This window comes from Erythrolamprus reginae, chromosome 1, assembly GCF_031021105.1.
Source record: "Erythrolamprus reginae isolate rEryReg1 chromosome 1, rEryReg1.hap1, whole genome shotgun sequence".
Lineage (NCBI taxonomy): Eukaryota > Metazoa > Chordata > Lepidosauria > Squamata > Dipsadidae > Erythrolamprus > Erythrolamprus reginae.
Genome location: NC_091950.1, coordinates 160,586,470 through 160,601,605, shown reverse-complemented (window position 1 = coordinate 160,601,605; position 15,136 = coordinate 160,586,470). Strand labels below are relative to the sequence as shown.

General features: G+C 39.2%; 1 protein-coding gene across 3 annotated transcripts in view; it reads left to right on the top strand.

Annotated features, from left to right (window-relative positions):
• LOC139155626 (protein HEG homolog 1-like) overlaps positions 1 to 9,168 on the top strand; it is a 96,664-nt gene extending 87,496 nt beyond the window's left edge. For 2 of the 3 annotated variants that reach the window (XM_070730846.1, XM_070730835.1), the window contains 2 exons: positions 841 to 1,015; positions 3,509 to 9,168. In XM_070730846.1, coding sequence (XP_070586947.1) covers positions 841 to 1,015; positions 3,509 to 3,658 — 325 coding nt within the window. In that variant the 3' untranslated portion in view covers positions 3,659 to 9,168. The remainder of the gene's footprint in view (positions 1 to 840; positions 1,016 to 3,508) is intronic. The other variant, XR_011557099.1, reaches the window with a different exon arrangement.
• The last annotated feature ends 5,968 nt before the right edge of the window (positions 9,169 to 15,136 follow it).

Below are 15,136 nucleotides of genomic sequence, written 5' to 3'. Positions count from 1 at the left end.
AGTCAGCATATTGCCCCCAACAATCTGGGTCTGTGGATGCTGTCAAAGTCTCTAGTGAAAACAATGTCCTCAAAGGGGCTAAGAGCAACCCAGCCGTGTGGGGTCACTCACGAACGCGAATCCTAGAAAGAAAAACTGGACACATTCTCTCTCTGGGTGAAGTGACATGGCGTAGAGCCATGTACTCCTTTTTATTTGGGAACATAAGGAAATGGGGATAATTACATATACATGTCAAATGATACATCCAATAACATTACTTCAAACGTATCTTTTGAGTTCTTCCTTTTTCCATAGATATCAAGAAACAATTTCCTAGAAACTCTTCCTTAGAGCAGATGTTCCTCACACCTAATTTCTCTGAAGTCTTCTGCCTTATCTTACTAATCTTCCTTAATCACCCTGTCTTCCTGTTGTATGCCTCAGGCAATGTAAATCCCCCCTTTGATCCTGTCCCGAATGGTGAAAACTTTGTTTATTGTTTATTTGAGCCCTTTTGTTTCCCTGTTGTAATTGCCAGGAATGCAGATTAGGCAGGCTAGTGCCCTTCCTGTCCTGGGTTATAGAATTAGGGTAAGCAGAGTATTTTTATGCTAGACGTCCAGATTTATAAATCCTATTCTAACATTTATGCTATACTGCAACATGGGTCCTCATTTTACCAACCTTGGAAGGATGGCAGGCTGAGTTAAACTTGAGTCAGTCAGGATCGAACTGCTGACAGTCAACAGAGTCAGCCTGCAATACTGCATTCTAACCACTGTGCCATCACAGCTTTACCAATGTATGCTTTTCACTTCACACTATTTAGCCTGCTGATAAATGTATTTTTCTTTTCAGAAAGAATAAAAACGATATAAGCAAACTCATCTTCAAAAGCGGTGACTTCCAAATGTCACCGTATGCAGAATATCCCAAAAACCCTCGTGTTCAGGACTGGAGCAGAGAAACCATTGAAATGCAGGAGAATGGGAGTACTAAAAACCTATTACAGATGACGGATGTTTACTATATGGTATATATTCCTACATTGAATGAAAGTCTGGGAAAGATAGGCACTTTGCAATCATTCAGATATGCTTAAGAATAAACAAAAACAGGATTCTCAATTGTTTAACACAAATTGAAAATACAGTAAACAGTCATTGAGAAATGAACAAAATGAAGGTTATGAGATTGTTGATATTATAGTATTTCATTCTGACTTGGTTTGGCGGCTATGACCGCTTCTTCAATAATGTTCAAATACAGGTTGTCCTCAATTTAACAACCACTTGTTTAAGCATCCATTCGAAGTTACCACAGAGTTGGAAAAAGTGACTTATGAGCGGTATCCCCCCAAAAACTGTTGCAGCATTATTTATTATATATTTATTTATTGGATTTGTATGCCGCCCCTCTCCGGAGACTCGGGGCGGCTAACAGCGACAATAAAACAGTGTACAATAGTAATTTGGTATTAGAAATGATTAAAAATCCATTAATATAAAAACCAAACATACATACATACATACATACCATGCATAGAATTGTAAAAGCCTAGGGGGAAAGAGGATCTCAATTCCCCCATGCCTGGCGGCAGAGGTGGGTTTTAAGTTGTTTACAAAAGGCAAGGAGTGTGGGGACAGTTCTAATCTCTGGGGGGAGTTGGTTCCAGAGGGCCAGGGCCGCCACAGAGAAGGCTCTTATGTATGAACCCACAAGCACCCAAATATTGATCATATAACCACGGGACTACCTTTGAAAAATATTTGGAAACTTCAGATCATGCAGAATGCAGCTGCGAGAGCAATCTGGTCCAGTGCCATGAAGGGCTTTATAGGTCATAACCAACACTTTGAATTGTGACCGGAAACTGATCGGCAACCAATGCAGACTGCAGAGTGTTGGTGTAACATGGGCATATTTGGGAAAGCCCATGATTGCTCTCGCAGCTGCATTCTGCATGATCTGAAGTTTCCGAACATTTTTCAAAGGTAGTCCCGTGGTCATGTGATCAATATTTGGGTGCTTGGCAACTGGGATATGTTTATGACACTCCCACTCTCCCAGGGGTCATGTGATCACCATGTATAAACTTCCTATTCAGTGATGGATTTCACTTACCTTTGCTACTGTTTGGGAGTGGGAGCACACCTGCGATGCTTCTGTGCATGTGCAGAACCTTCTGCACATATGCAGAATGTCCCTGATGATGTCCAGGTGGGTGGGCAGAGCCTCCTGCTGTCATTGCTACTGGTTTGCCCGAACTGGGCTGAGCCAGTAGAAACCCATCACTGTTTCTATCCATTGTATGGCATGCAAAATCAATGAGGGAATCCAGGTTTGCTTAATGACTGCATGATTGACTTAACAGCTGGAACGATTCGCTTAATAACTGTGGCCAAAAAAAGTCATACAATGGGGCAAAACTCACCTGCCTTGCTCAGCAATGTAAACGTTGATCTCAATGATGGTTGTAAGTTGAGGACTACCTGTATTACAGGTTGTAGGAACTCACTGCTTTGGTCCAAAATCTATTATTCATTTATTTATATGAAAATAGTAGAAGAAAATACTTCTTTTAAAATACTTTGTTTAAAGTACCGTATTTTTGGGAGTATAAGATGAACCTTCCCCCCCCTTAAAAGAGGCTGAAAATTTGGGTGTGCCTTATACTCTAACTATAGTTTTTTCAAAGCTTTTTTTCAGCTCTAACAAGGCGCTTTTACCAGCTGGCAGGCTTCTTTTCATTGCTAATCGCTCCGAAGAATGTTTTTTGCAGCCCTAACTAGATGTTAGCGATCTTCCCGGCTTGCAGGCTTTTTCATTGCTACTCTTTCCAGAGAAGGATTTTTCCCCCAGGACTAAGTCTTTGGAGGCTTTTTTTCATTGCTACTTGTTCCGAATAAAGTTTTTTAAAGCCCTAATCAGAGGATAAAATAATGTGCTGAAGCTGACCAGATTAAAGACGCTAGCCAATACCTGGTAGGCATATTTGTATTCCAGAGCCTCTTATAGTCCCAAAAATACGGTATTTTAAAATACTTTTAAATGAGTTACCAAGTTGTTGATAATGTATAATGCAAAGGAATGTATTTCCTTTGCATTATTAAATTACCAAAGGTGGTAAACTAAATAAGATAATAATGAAAGGAATACCACCATATTGATTTCATATGCATGGATTTATCCTGTTTCTTTAACCACTTTTTCCTCTTTTGTTTTGGACACTATGATATTTTCCTCTTGCTGTATATTCGTATTTAAATCCCATGAGATTGGAATGCAATCTTCATTATTATTGAATGGCTTCCAGTAAAAGAGTAGTGAAGAGGTATAATCAACCCCCCCTGTTTTTTGGCAGTATACAAAGCTGAAAGATAAGGAAAGGCTTGGGGACAAAAGTGCCTGCCAGAAAAATCCCTGTTTGTGCAATATTTAGCTCTGTCCATGTTAAAAAAGAAAAAAACCTGGTGAGTGTTGAATTATTCTTTCCTTCTTTTCTGTGCAAATCTCTCTCTTTTAGCCAACTAATCTAAGGAATCCTGAACTAGAAAGAAATGGGATCTATCCACCTTACACAGGTCTTCCAGGATCTCGACATTCCTGTATATACCCTGGACAATATAACCCATCCTTCATTAGCGATGACACCAGAAGAAGAGATTATTTTTAATGCAGGTGAAACAAAGACAGTTGGGTGGCAAATGGGACCTTTGTATGCAGCGGGCTGCCTGGGTATGCAGTCATCAGACAACAACTCGGTCACAAGCGTGTACAGAAGGGGACTTTGAACCTGTGGAATATCCCGGACGGTGCTGAACGCAAGGAGCCCTCTACAGCTCTTGCAAAAAGAAAGCAGGTGTGAAAAGCAAGTCCCCTGGGTCTGGTTGTCGGAAAGACAAAGGAAGAAGCTCAATCTGCATTACGTTCCTCACCACTAACTGTGTCACGTAATGTGAACGTAATAATAGATCGTAAATGCAAAACTAACAAACACTGTGGATGACACGCTAAATCTGATGCCATTAGGGTGTGTTGTGTTTACAGATAGCAACTAGTGTGCTAGGTTTGTGTTGCCCTTTTTAAAAAAATGCAAAGCTGGCTTGAATGAATGTTATGGAAAGAGCCCTTGCCCTGTTGCCAGGTGTCTATTAGGAGGTACTCACAGCATGTTGCTCACCGAGTAGTGGAGATGGGTACGGGAATGTGGCCTAGAGATGTGGGATCCTTGTGCAGAGTCCAAGGTGGGGTTTTATCCCTCTCTAAAAAGGAGAAAAAAAGTATTTCCCTCGTGGCCTAAGTTTGTAGCAGCACTGCTTAACTCATTGCCCTTATTCATTCTTCCTTAAGCACTCCAGGCCAGATGCATAAATGTTACATTTAGTTACCGTATTTTTCAAAGTATAAGACAGTATTTTTCTTCCCTAAAAGAGGCTAAAAATTTGGGTGCATCTTATACTCTGAATGTAGCCTTTTTCTAAGCTTTTTTTCCAGTCCTAACTAGCTGCTAAAGATTTTCCTAGCTCTTACCTTGCAGGCTCTTTCATTGTTTCTCTGTGAAGAATGTTTTCCAAACCCTATGTCTCTGCAGGGTTTTTTCCCCCCATTGCTCTAATTGCTCCTAATGTTTCTTTCCAGCCCTAACCAAGTGCTAATGATGTTCCCAGCTCTTACCGGCTTGCAAGCTCTTTCATTGTTACTCTCTCAGAATAAGGTTTTTTTAAGCCCTAACCAGGGGATAAAATAATATGCTGAATCTGACCAGACTACAGACGCTAGCCAGATGAATATCCACCCCCACCCCCCTATTTTCTTCCCCAAAACCAAGGTGCGTCTTATACTCCGGTGCTTCCTATACTCTGAAAAATACAGTATGTTCTATGGATTTTTTCCTCTTTTCTGTCTAAAGATAATGAGGATGTAGGTTTGACTATGGAGATTCTCAATCATCCAGGTCATAGTTGTCCCTCATGGGTGGTTTTTTCCCCCCAAAAGGCAACTAGACTTCCTTGGTTTCTTTCTTTGAAAACCTTTCACTTCTTATCCAAGAAGCTTCTTCAATTCTAACTGAAAAATTCTAAGTTCAGTTAACTGAAATTCTAACTGAAAAAGTTCTAAGTTCAGTTAGAACCAAAGAAGCTTCTTAGATAAGAAGCAAAAACTTTTCAAAGAAAAAATAACCAAGAAAATGCAGTTGCTTTTGGGAAAAAACATCTTTGGGATGCGGGTGTACAGTAGGTCACCTGAATGTTCTCTAATAGATTACAATGTTCAGATCCTGGCCAATTCTTTTCCAGTATGCAAAGTTGTTCCTACATCACAGTAAATGAACAAAATGTACAAATAGAAATTATATAAGACAGCTTAATCTCATACCATATATTACTTAATTGCTCATAGAGTTCTTTACAACACTTCCTTAAAAAAATCTTAGGGGAACTTTGATATTTGTTCTAAACAAGTGCTATTTTGAAAAGCGATCTTTATCAAGGTATGACAGGTTGATAAGTATGGTTGAGTGGAATTTGAGCTTAATGATAAAAATTCACGAATGGCAAAGGGCTGGATGCACAGATTATTCATTTGTATTAGAAGGGTACAGAATGTGAGCAAATTGAACAGAAGGCCATGTCATCAATTCACTTTTGGTCCTTTAGAGTCACAATGGGGCAGGTTTGTGCTTCCCTTGTGCAGTAGTTCCCTATCTGCCACACTGTACAGAATGATACAGAAAAATATGCAATGATGCAGAAGAGAATATCAAGAGCCGGGGTGGTGCAGTGCTTAGAGTGCAGCACTGCAGGCTACTTCACCTAACAGCTAGCTGTAGTTCAGCAGTTCAAATCTCACCACCGGCTCAAGGTTGACTCAGCCTTCCATCCTTCCGAGGTGGGTAAAATGAGGACTCAGATTGTTGGGGGTTGAAAAAGCACTATGAAGCGGTATATAAGTCTAAATGCTGTTGCTATAATATGCACAAGAGAGGCTTGCCATATCCAGTTTGCTTTCAGGATTGGCTATTTGAAATAGAATAAACTATGAAGCGCCTGGAACTATTCTTTATGGTTACACCTAATTCTGTAATCAGAAGAATGGACAGTTTAGCAATGCTGATATTTCGGGGCATACTGTGGCATTCATGAAATAGCAAGTGCCTAGTAATAAAACACTCATTTAGACAAAAGGCAAGGCGGTGTGGTACCTCCGTTCACCAATTTGTTTATTAAGAATGCCTCTGGCATCTGACACATTGTCATAAATATATAGCACTGCTCAAAAAAATAAACTCTCAAATAACACATCCTAGATCTGAATGAATGAAATATTCTCATTGAATATTTCATTTGCACAACTATTCCATTTGCACAACAGCATGTGAAATTAATTGTCAATCAGTGTTGCTTCCTAAGTGGACAGTTTGATTTCACAAAGGTTTGATTTACTTGGAGTTATATTCTGTTGTTTAAGTGTTCCCTTTATTTTTTTTTTGAGCTAAGTACATTGTTTTTGTAGGGTGCTACTTTGCCTTAGAGCAGACTAGCTTCACATTCATTGTTTCAAATGTAAACCCAGAAGGTTAAAAAAAAAAGAAATAAGGAAGAAAGCTCCTAGGGCATCAAAGGACACAATGTTATCCCTGGCTATAATGTTCAAAATCCAGAAATTGTAACAATTGTCCAGGGTATTTCTGGGGAAATTGATCATTTCAAGATCATTTCAAGATAAAACTAAAGCAGCCACATTTGGACTTCTAAACATATATTGGTCCTCTTCTCTTTTTATAGAGTAAGCAGGGTCTAATGATGGGAAAGTTGGAAGAAAAGAGGAGAGGGCAACCTATAGCAAGGTAGATGGCTGCATCACTGGAACACTTGAAGGACCAAGATAGGGACAGATCATCTTGGAGAAATTCTACATGGTCACTAAGGATTGGCACTTACTTGGTAGCATATATGCAATCCAAGAAGATGAGGTAGTGTTTCCTCAACCTATGCAGACAGTATAATAGAAAGTTATTTTCTTAAAACTCCTGGAACACACCAGCTTGGGAAGAAAGCCGGGGTGGTGCAGTGGTTAAAGTGCAGCACTGAAGGCTACTTCAGCTAACTGCTAGCTGTAGTTCAGTAGTTCAGATCTCACCACCAGCTCAAGGTTGACTCAGCCTTCCATCCTTCTAAGGTGGATAAAATGAGGACCAAGATTGTTCCGGGCAATATGTTGATTTTACCGCTTAGAGAGGGCTGTAAAAGCACTATGAAATGGTATATAAGTCTAAATGCTATTGCTATTGCTAAAAAAAACTGTCTCTCTAAAAAAGCAGTCTCTTTTATTTTGTTTCAGCCTGTAACTTCTCTATTTATTAAATGATGTAGGAACAGTTGTTAACAATATTTAAGTGTGTGCTGTTCAGATTGCTGCCTTTTATATTGGTATTTGCTGAGTGATGAATTTAAGACTGTAGAAGGCCCTCCATTATGTGAAGATTCCCCCCTACTTCCTTTCCCCAAAGCTGCTTAGAAGACCTCTCATGCTCTCTCCCCATTCTGCTATTCCGATCCTGCTTAGTATGGAATATAAATGAAAAAGTATAAATGTGAACTCCTGGATCCAACACAAAATTACTTGGGGCCAAAGCGGTGGGATGGGAGAGCCTTCCAGCGTGCAGTGAAATTGTATTTGTGCTGTATCAGGATTGCACATATACACCCAAAGAGTTGGTCAGTACTGCCATGTGGTAGCAACACTGCCGTACTAACCATCTACTACATACCTCCACAAACAACTTGGTGGATCAAAGTGTTTCAAGCAGGACTTTGTTTTTAGACAGCAAAAAAATATATCTATGATCTACTTTCCAAGAAATGTGTCATTCCCTTGCTTTAAACAACCAAATTGTTGTTGAATCAACCATCAATTTATACCACAAATTTAATTAATTTAATCCTTAATTTAATCCTGTCAATTATATTCCTCAAGCTATTTAGTGAATCCTGCCAATCCTGGAGATTGGGATTTTGTACTACTAGTTGAATAGATTTCATATGGTGAATTCTTATAATTTTGGATAACTGTCATTCTCAGTATTTCCTTGGGGACAAACATAACAATTTCTTAACTTGTCATAAATAGGCACACATGCCCACTGCAGATGTATTCTTCAAAGATGATAACAGTGAAAGCTCTAATTTTGTTGCCAAGCGACAAAATAACCCCTTCCCTGCATAAAGGGGAGACAAAGTAATTATTAATTTATTTAGCTGAAATAATTTGATTTTTCCAGGTGATTGTCTTGAATCATCATTGTTTAATATCAGTGTGCTGAAACTGATATTTAAAAACCTTAATTGGGTTTTATTTATTTACTCTTTACAAAGAGCAAGCTTGACTATTTTGAGAAAATATGTAAATTTATGAGTAGTGTATATGTACTTACGTGAAATAAGTTCTATCAGACCAATCCCCCCCCCCTTGGAGGCCTGTCCTTCTGACCATAGCACAAATATCTATAAGTTTGGGCACATTAATTCAGGGGGGATCAACCCAGCTGACCCTCCTCATTTCAGTTGCATTAAAAACTGCCTAGTCCTGCTTTTCTTTGTGAAATATATAAATTAGATATTTTTTTTGCAAGAAAATAATAAGCACTGATTTCTATGAAATTAGTTTGCTTCACAGAAAGAAGAAGCATATAGTATCTTATGTCACTTTTTAACATTTTAACTCGCGAGTATGTGAAAAGTTTGAACCTAATGTTAATTTTACATGAAATCTCTGTCTTTTTGTTTTGTTATAAAATTTACCTTTGTCACTTTTATTAGGCCACGGTCAAAGCTGCATATGATACCTTTGAAGATAAATCATGCCTTGTGTTTTTCTCCATGACGATCCTGAATTACTGACCATCAATGCCTTGTAATTATTGTATTGTACATTGTTCAGCTTTGCATAATTTGTGAACATATCTTCTGATTTGTTTTCGTTATTTTAATTTTCTCACACAGTGTTATTTAAAATCGTATCATTATTTGCAACCTTCACTAATTATACAGTAATGTAGTCTCTAAAGTATAATTTCTAAAAATTGGATTATTTTTATACCAACATCCTACATATTTGAACTCTGGCGTTCTAGTCAGTATGTTTTTAAAAAGGCTACAATAAAAGTATTAATAATATTCTCAACATGCGTTTTTATTGGAACAATTGGTGTTAACTAAAGCTATCCTTCCATATAGAAGAATTAAGTAAATACTTGTCTGTGTAGACATAGGCAAATAAATATAGGCATGGGGTGGTGCAGCAGTGAGAATGCTGTACTGCAGGCCACTGAAGCTGACTGTAGATCTGTAGGTCAGCGGTTCAAATCTTGTCACCGGCTCAAGGTTGACTCAGCCTTCCATGCTTCTGAGGTGGGTAAAATGAGGACCCGGATTGTGGGGGCAATATTGCTGGCTCTGTTAAAAAGTGCTATTGCTAACATGTTGTAAGCCGCCCTGAGTCTAAGGAAAAGGGCGGCATAAAAATTGAATAAATAAATAAATAAATAAATAAAATAAATGGATTTTGCCACTACCATATATAAAAGTAACATTAATTCTAGAATCCTGGGACAGTTGAGGAATCTTAGCAGAAATATTGGGATGTGTGCTTTTATTGAATTTGTATACAATGGTCTTCATCTGAAGCAGCATGAAGTAGACTTTCTGGGAGTTGTTTGATAACTGGAATATCTGTGGAAATTTTCAGTTGTCCCAAAAGTGCTTTTTCAAGAGGCAGCTGAATTTTCTGGTTTTTCTTTGAAGATATTTCACTTCTCATCCAAGAACCTTTTTTAGCTGTGATCTTCAAAGAAAAATTAGAAAGTCCAGTTCCCTCTTGAAAAAGCACCTTTGGGACAATAACTGGAATGCCATTACCATAAAGATTGTCTCCTAAGCGGCATCCTTACTGATGGGAGCAAAGCAATGTATTGGAGGTTTTTCTGAAGAATATATAGAATGTATGTATGTGCTATGTATATATTATTGTTGCAAACTGCCCTGAGTCCTTCGGGATTGGGTGGCATAGTAGTCAAATTAATTAAACAAACAAACAAATAATTATTTAATATATAAAACAAAGAGTGGACTGGCAAGCCAATTATGCCAGCCAGTTTACCAAGGATAAATATATAGGTGAGGCTAGGACTTTGTCTCTCCCTTTCTGTATGTAAAATTCAGCCTGTTTTAGAGTTCATGCTATATTTCAAGCATTCCCAATACAAAGGGAAGAGAAGAGAAAACTGCACCAATACTCTGCCAAGATTTAATAGTATGATTCAAGCAGGACAGAATTAGGGCGGCAGGTCATTCATTTCTGATTTAAGGTTGAAACAAGCACAGAATTGTATCTGGTAACAGACCAAATGTAATTGCAGTTATTTAAATCTAGGTTTAATAAACCCACAATGAATGATGTCTTTAACATCTTGCGGAAGGCAAGGAGGGTGGGGGCAATTCGAATCTCCAGGGGGAGTTGATTCCAGAGGGCCAGGGCTGCCACAAAGAAGGCTCTACTCCTAGGTCACGCCAGACGGCATTGTTTAGTCGACAGGACCTGGAGAAAACCTACTCTATGGGACCTAATTGGCAGAAGGCGGTCTCGTAGGTACTGTATTCTGGTCTGATGCCATGTAGGGCTTTATAGGTCATTATCAACACTTTGAATTGTGACCTGAAACTGATCAGCAACCAATGTAAGCTACGGAGTATTGATGAGACGTGGGTGTATCTAGGGAGGCCCACCATTGTTCGCACAGCCGCATTCTGCATAACCTGAAGTTTCTGAACACTTTTCAAAGGTAGCCCCATATGGAGAGCATTGCAGTAGTCTAACCTTGAGGTGATGAGGACATGAGTGACTGTGAGCAGTGACTCCCTGTCCAAATAGGGCTGCAACTGGTGCACCAGGCAAACCTGGGCAAACGCCCTCCTCTCCACAGCTGAAAGATTATGTTCTAATGTTAGCTGTGGATCGAGGAGGATGCCCAAGTTGCGGCCCTTCTCCAAGGGGGTCAATAATCCCCCCCCAGGGTGATGGATGGACAGATGGAATTGTCCTTGGGATGCACAGCCACTCCATCTTGTCAGGGTTGAGTCTGAGCCTGTTGACACCCATCTAGACCCTAACAGCCTCCAGGCACCGGCACATAACTTCCATTGCTTCACTGACTGGACACAGGGTGGAGATGTACACCTGGGTGTCACCAGTGTACTGATGACACATCACCCCATGCCCTTGGATGATCTCACCCAGCAGTTTCATGTAGCATTAGAAAAATGCATATTGGGTAGTGCTGGAGTCTTAGCTCCATCCATTAACTACCACCAAACCCACATTCATCAGAGTACAGTACTGCAAGCTACTTCTGCTGATCACCAGCTCAAGGTTGACTCAGCCTTCCATCCTTCCGAGGTGGGTAAAATGAGAACCCATATTGTTGGGGGCAATATGCTGGCTCTCTGTAAACTCCTTAGAGGGGGCTGTGATAAGCACTGTGAAGCGGTATATAAATCTAAGTGCTATTGCTCGTACTATTAAAGGCTTTGACTCCAAAACTCCTCGTACCCTGCCCTTGCCCCACAAAGCAAATCTGCCACATGGTTTTCTTTGTGGCATCTGAAAAAAAGAAGAGGTTGTGAATGCTGCTGAGGAAGGAAGGAAGAAAAAGAATCTGTTATGAATTTCTCCCTGAGGTTGAAACACTTCTTCCAATCCTAAAGGGAAAAATCCAAACAACTCTATGCTCAGGAAGTGGATAACAAGCTTACTATGATAGTTTGACCTGTACTAATAAATAAAAAAATGTATTAAAAATATTCCATAGATATTTACTTCAAAAGACAATCCAACACCTATTCTCCAGCGGGGGACAATAGCAATAGCACTTAGATATATATACCACTTCATAGTGTTTACAGCCCTAAAAAAAGTTTGCAGAGTCAACATATTGCCCCCAACAATCAGGGTCCTTGTTACAATATGAGCAATAGCAGATTCTCTCTCTTATCATGTATCATAATCTATCATCTATCTACCTTATCTACCATCTACACGCAGGGGTGGGCCATTAATTTTGCCATGGGGCCGCATGATAAATTGGGATGGTTTTAGAGGGCCGGATTAATATAATTAACTCAGTTCTACCCAATACTGTATATTATTGGATAGAAATGAGTTAATTATATATAATTATAATTATAAAATATAATTATATATTATATATATAATTATATTATAATTATAAATTAATTGCCCATCCCACCTTCCTTCCTTCCTTCCTTCCTTCCTTCCTTCCTTCCTTCCTTCCTTCCTTCCTTCCTTGTTCCCTCCATTTCTCCTTCCTTCCTTCTCCAGATGGAAAGAAGCTTCTGTCTCTCTGATTTTCTCTGCCTTTTATTTCTGCTTTTGGGCAGTTCTTTACTTCTCTTTCAAAATATTCCTTTCAGCTGCCTCTCTTCAACTGACCCTACATTGTCAGTTGAGAAAACATAGTGGAGGCTTTGCCTGAAAGTAGCTTTGGATTCCTCTTCTTCCTCCTCCTTCTCCTCCTTTTTTCCCCCCTGAGAGGTGGGGTGGGGGGGATTGCTTTAAATTTCTTGGAAAGGCCAATGAAACCAATGAACAATTAAAAAATGAGCATTTATTGGACTTTTGCAAAAGGGCATGCAAAGAGAATTTCTCCTTCCTTCCTTCTTTTCACCCTCCATTTCCCTTTCTTTCTTTCTTTCTTTCTTTCTTTCTTTCTTTCTTTCCTTCCTTTCTTCCTTCCTCCCTCCCTCCATTTCTCCTTTCTTCCTTCCTTCCTTCCTTCCTTCCTTCCAACCTCCACAGGCCAGTCACAGACAGCGGGTGGGCTGCATCCGGCCCTCGGGCCACACTTTGCCCAGGTCTGATCTACAGTGGTACCTCTACTTACAAATGCCTCTACTTACGAACTTTTCTAGATAAGAACTGGTTGTTCAAGATTTTTTTTTCTCAATAATCATTTTCCATTTACAAATCTGAGCCTCCGAAACTGTAATCGGAAAAAGCAGTGAGAAGCCTCCATGGGACCTCTCTAGGAATCTCCTGGGAGGAAACAGGGCCAGAAAAGGCGGGGAGCAGCCTCCATGGGGCTTCTCTAGGAATCTCCTGGGAGAAAACAAGGCCTCCACCCTCCCCAGTCACACACATTATTTGCTTTTACAATGATTCTTATGGGAAAAAATACTTCTTCTTACAAACTTTTCCACTTAAGAACCTGGTCACGGAACAAATTAAGTTTGTAAGTAGAGGTACCACTGTATTTACGAGTCTATCACCTACCCACCCACCCACCTACCTACCTACCTACCCATCCATCCATCCATCCATCCATCTATCCATCATCTATTTATCATCTCTATCATCTATCTAAATCCCTGATTCCCAATGTGGGGCCCATGCCCCATAGGGGGACAATTTGATCTTTAATAGGGACAATTGGAACCTTGTTTAAACCAAGCTAATAGCCTTTTTAGACTTCCTCCACATGAGGAGGAGTTCACTTTTTTAATAGTAAGACTTATATGTCATGTGGAGAGGGGCATGAGGATTTTAGAGATGTTCAGGTGGGACATGGGCAAAAAAAAGGTTGGGAATCACTGATCTAAATCTTACTAACAAAAATGACTCTGGCCAGCTCTATAATATAATATATATAGGAATATAATCTCAGGTCTAAAACATCTATGACAATAATCTAAATGAACTGGAAAGCCTGTTTACAATAATCCATAAAGTCCAAGGTCCTAACTAAAACAGGCATGAATTAATCAACCATTGGTGGCTTAAAATAGCACAGCCCGTGGTAATAAAAGTTGCACTAGATTGTGAAATATAGTCCCGGAAATAAATATTTTGAATGTTAAGACATCCACTGGTGCATTCAGTCATCACAATTTTTCCTTTCCTCAAATAGAAACATAGATTGACGGCAGAAAAAGACCTCATGGTCCATCTAGTCTGCCCTTATACTGTTTCCTGTATTTTATCTTAGGATGGATATATGTTTATCCCAGGCATGTTTAAATTCAGTTACTGTGGATTTACCAACCACATCTGGTGGAATTTCTGAATCCTACACGGGAAGAAACCCGAATATATCAAGACCGTCATACCTGTACCCATGAAAATCTACAAAAACACCCACCTCTGTCGTCAGGCATGGGGGAATTGAAATTTCTCTTCCCCCTAGGCTTATAGAATTTATACATGGTATGCTTGTATGTATGAGTGGTTTTTTTTAAATTGGGGTTTTTTAGATTGTTTTTAATATTAGATTTGTTTACATTGTCTTTTTATATTGTTGTTAGCCGCCCGGAGTCTACAGAGAGGGGCAGCATACAAATGTAATAAATAATAATAATAATAATAATAATAATAATAATAATAAGTGTATATGTGTATATATATGTATCACATGTTTTGCATATATATATATGAATAAAAAAAATAATCCATTCCACTTTTCACATACTATCTTCTATAAATAATGGGAAGAGAAAGAAAGAAAAACAGGTAGCTTAAGTAATATTAGCAACATCTAAACCAGTGATGGCAAATATTTTTCGGTTCGTGTGCCAAAGGGATGAGTGTGAGTTTGCTAGCATGTGTGCATGTGCCCACATCCCTTCCCTTTCAAAAGAAATGCTTGGATCAAATCGAGAAATTAAGTAACCACTGTAGTTCAAGGTTTAGATTGGCTTAATTGGCCATACATTAACTGATACAATCCACCTGTAGCTCTGACGTCAGTTATAATGTGAACTCTGTCCTCAGTCTAGTGATCTAAAGGACGGCAATTTAAGGGGTAATGCATTTCCTTGTAGGATTAGCAGGGAGACACTGCAGCTATGAAAAGCTTCCTATTTTTCGGTGTGCTATGGATCGCCCTTGGTAAGTGGCAACCTTTTCTGGAAATTCTGATTAATATCCTTTACTTCATTTATAAAAGCTAAACTAAAACTATATTTTAGCCAAATGATTCAATGTAGAGCAATCCAAATCTACATCTGACTAGCCATTGATCTACATTCATCAAGGACAGACGTCATGTTCTCCAATAAGGAGTAAATACTGTCCAACCGTG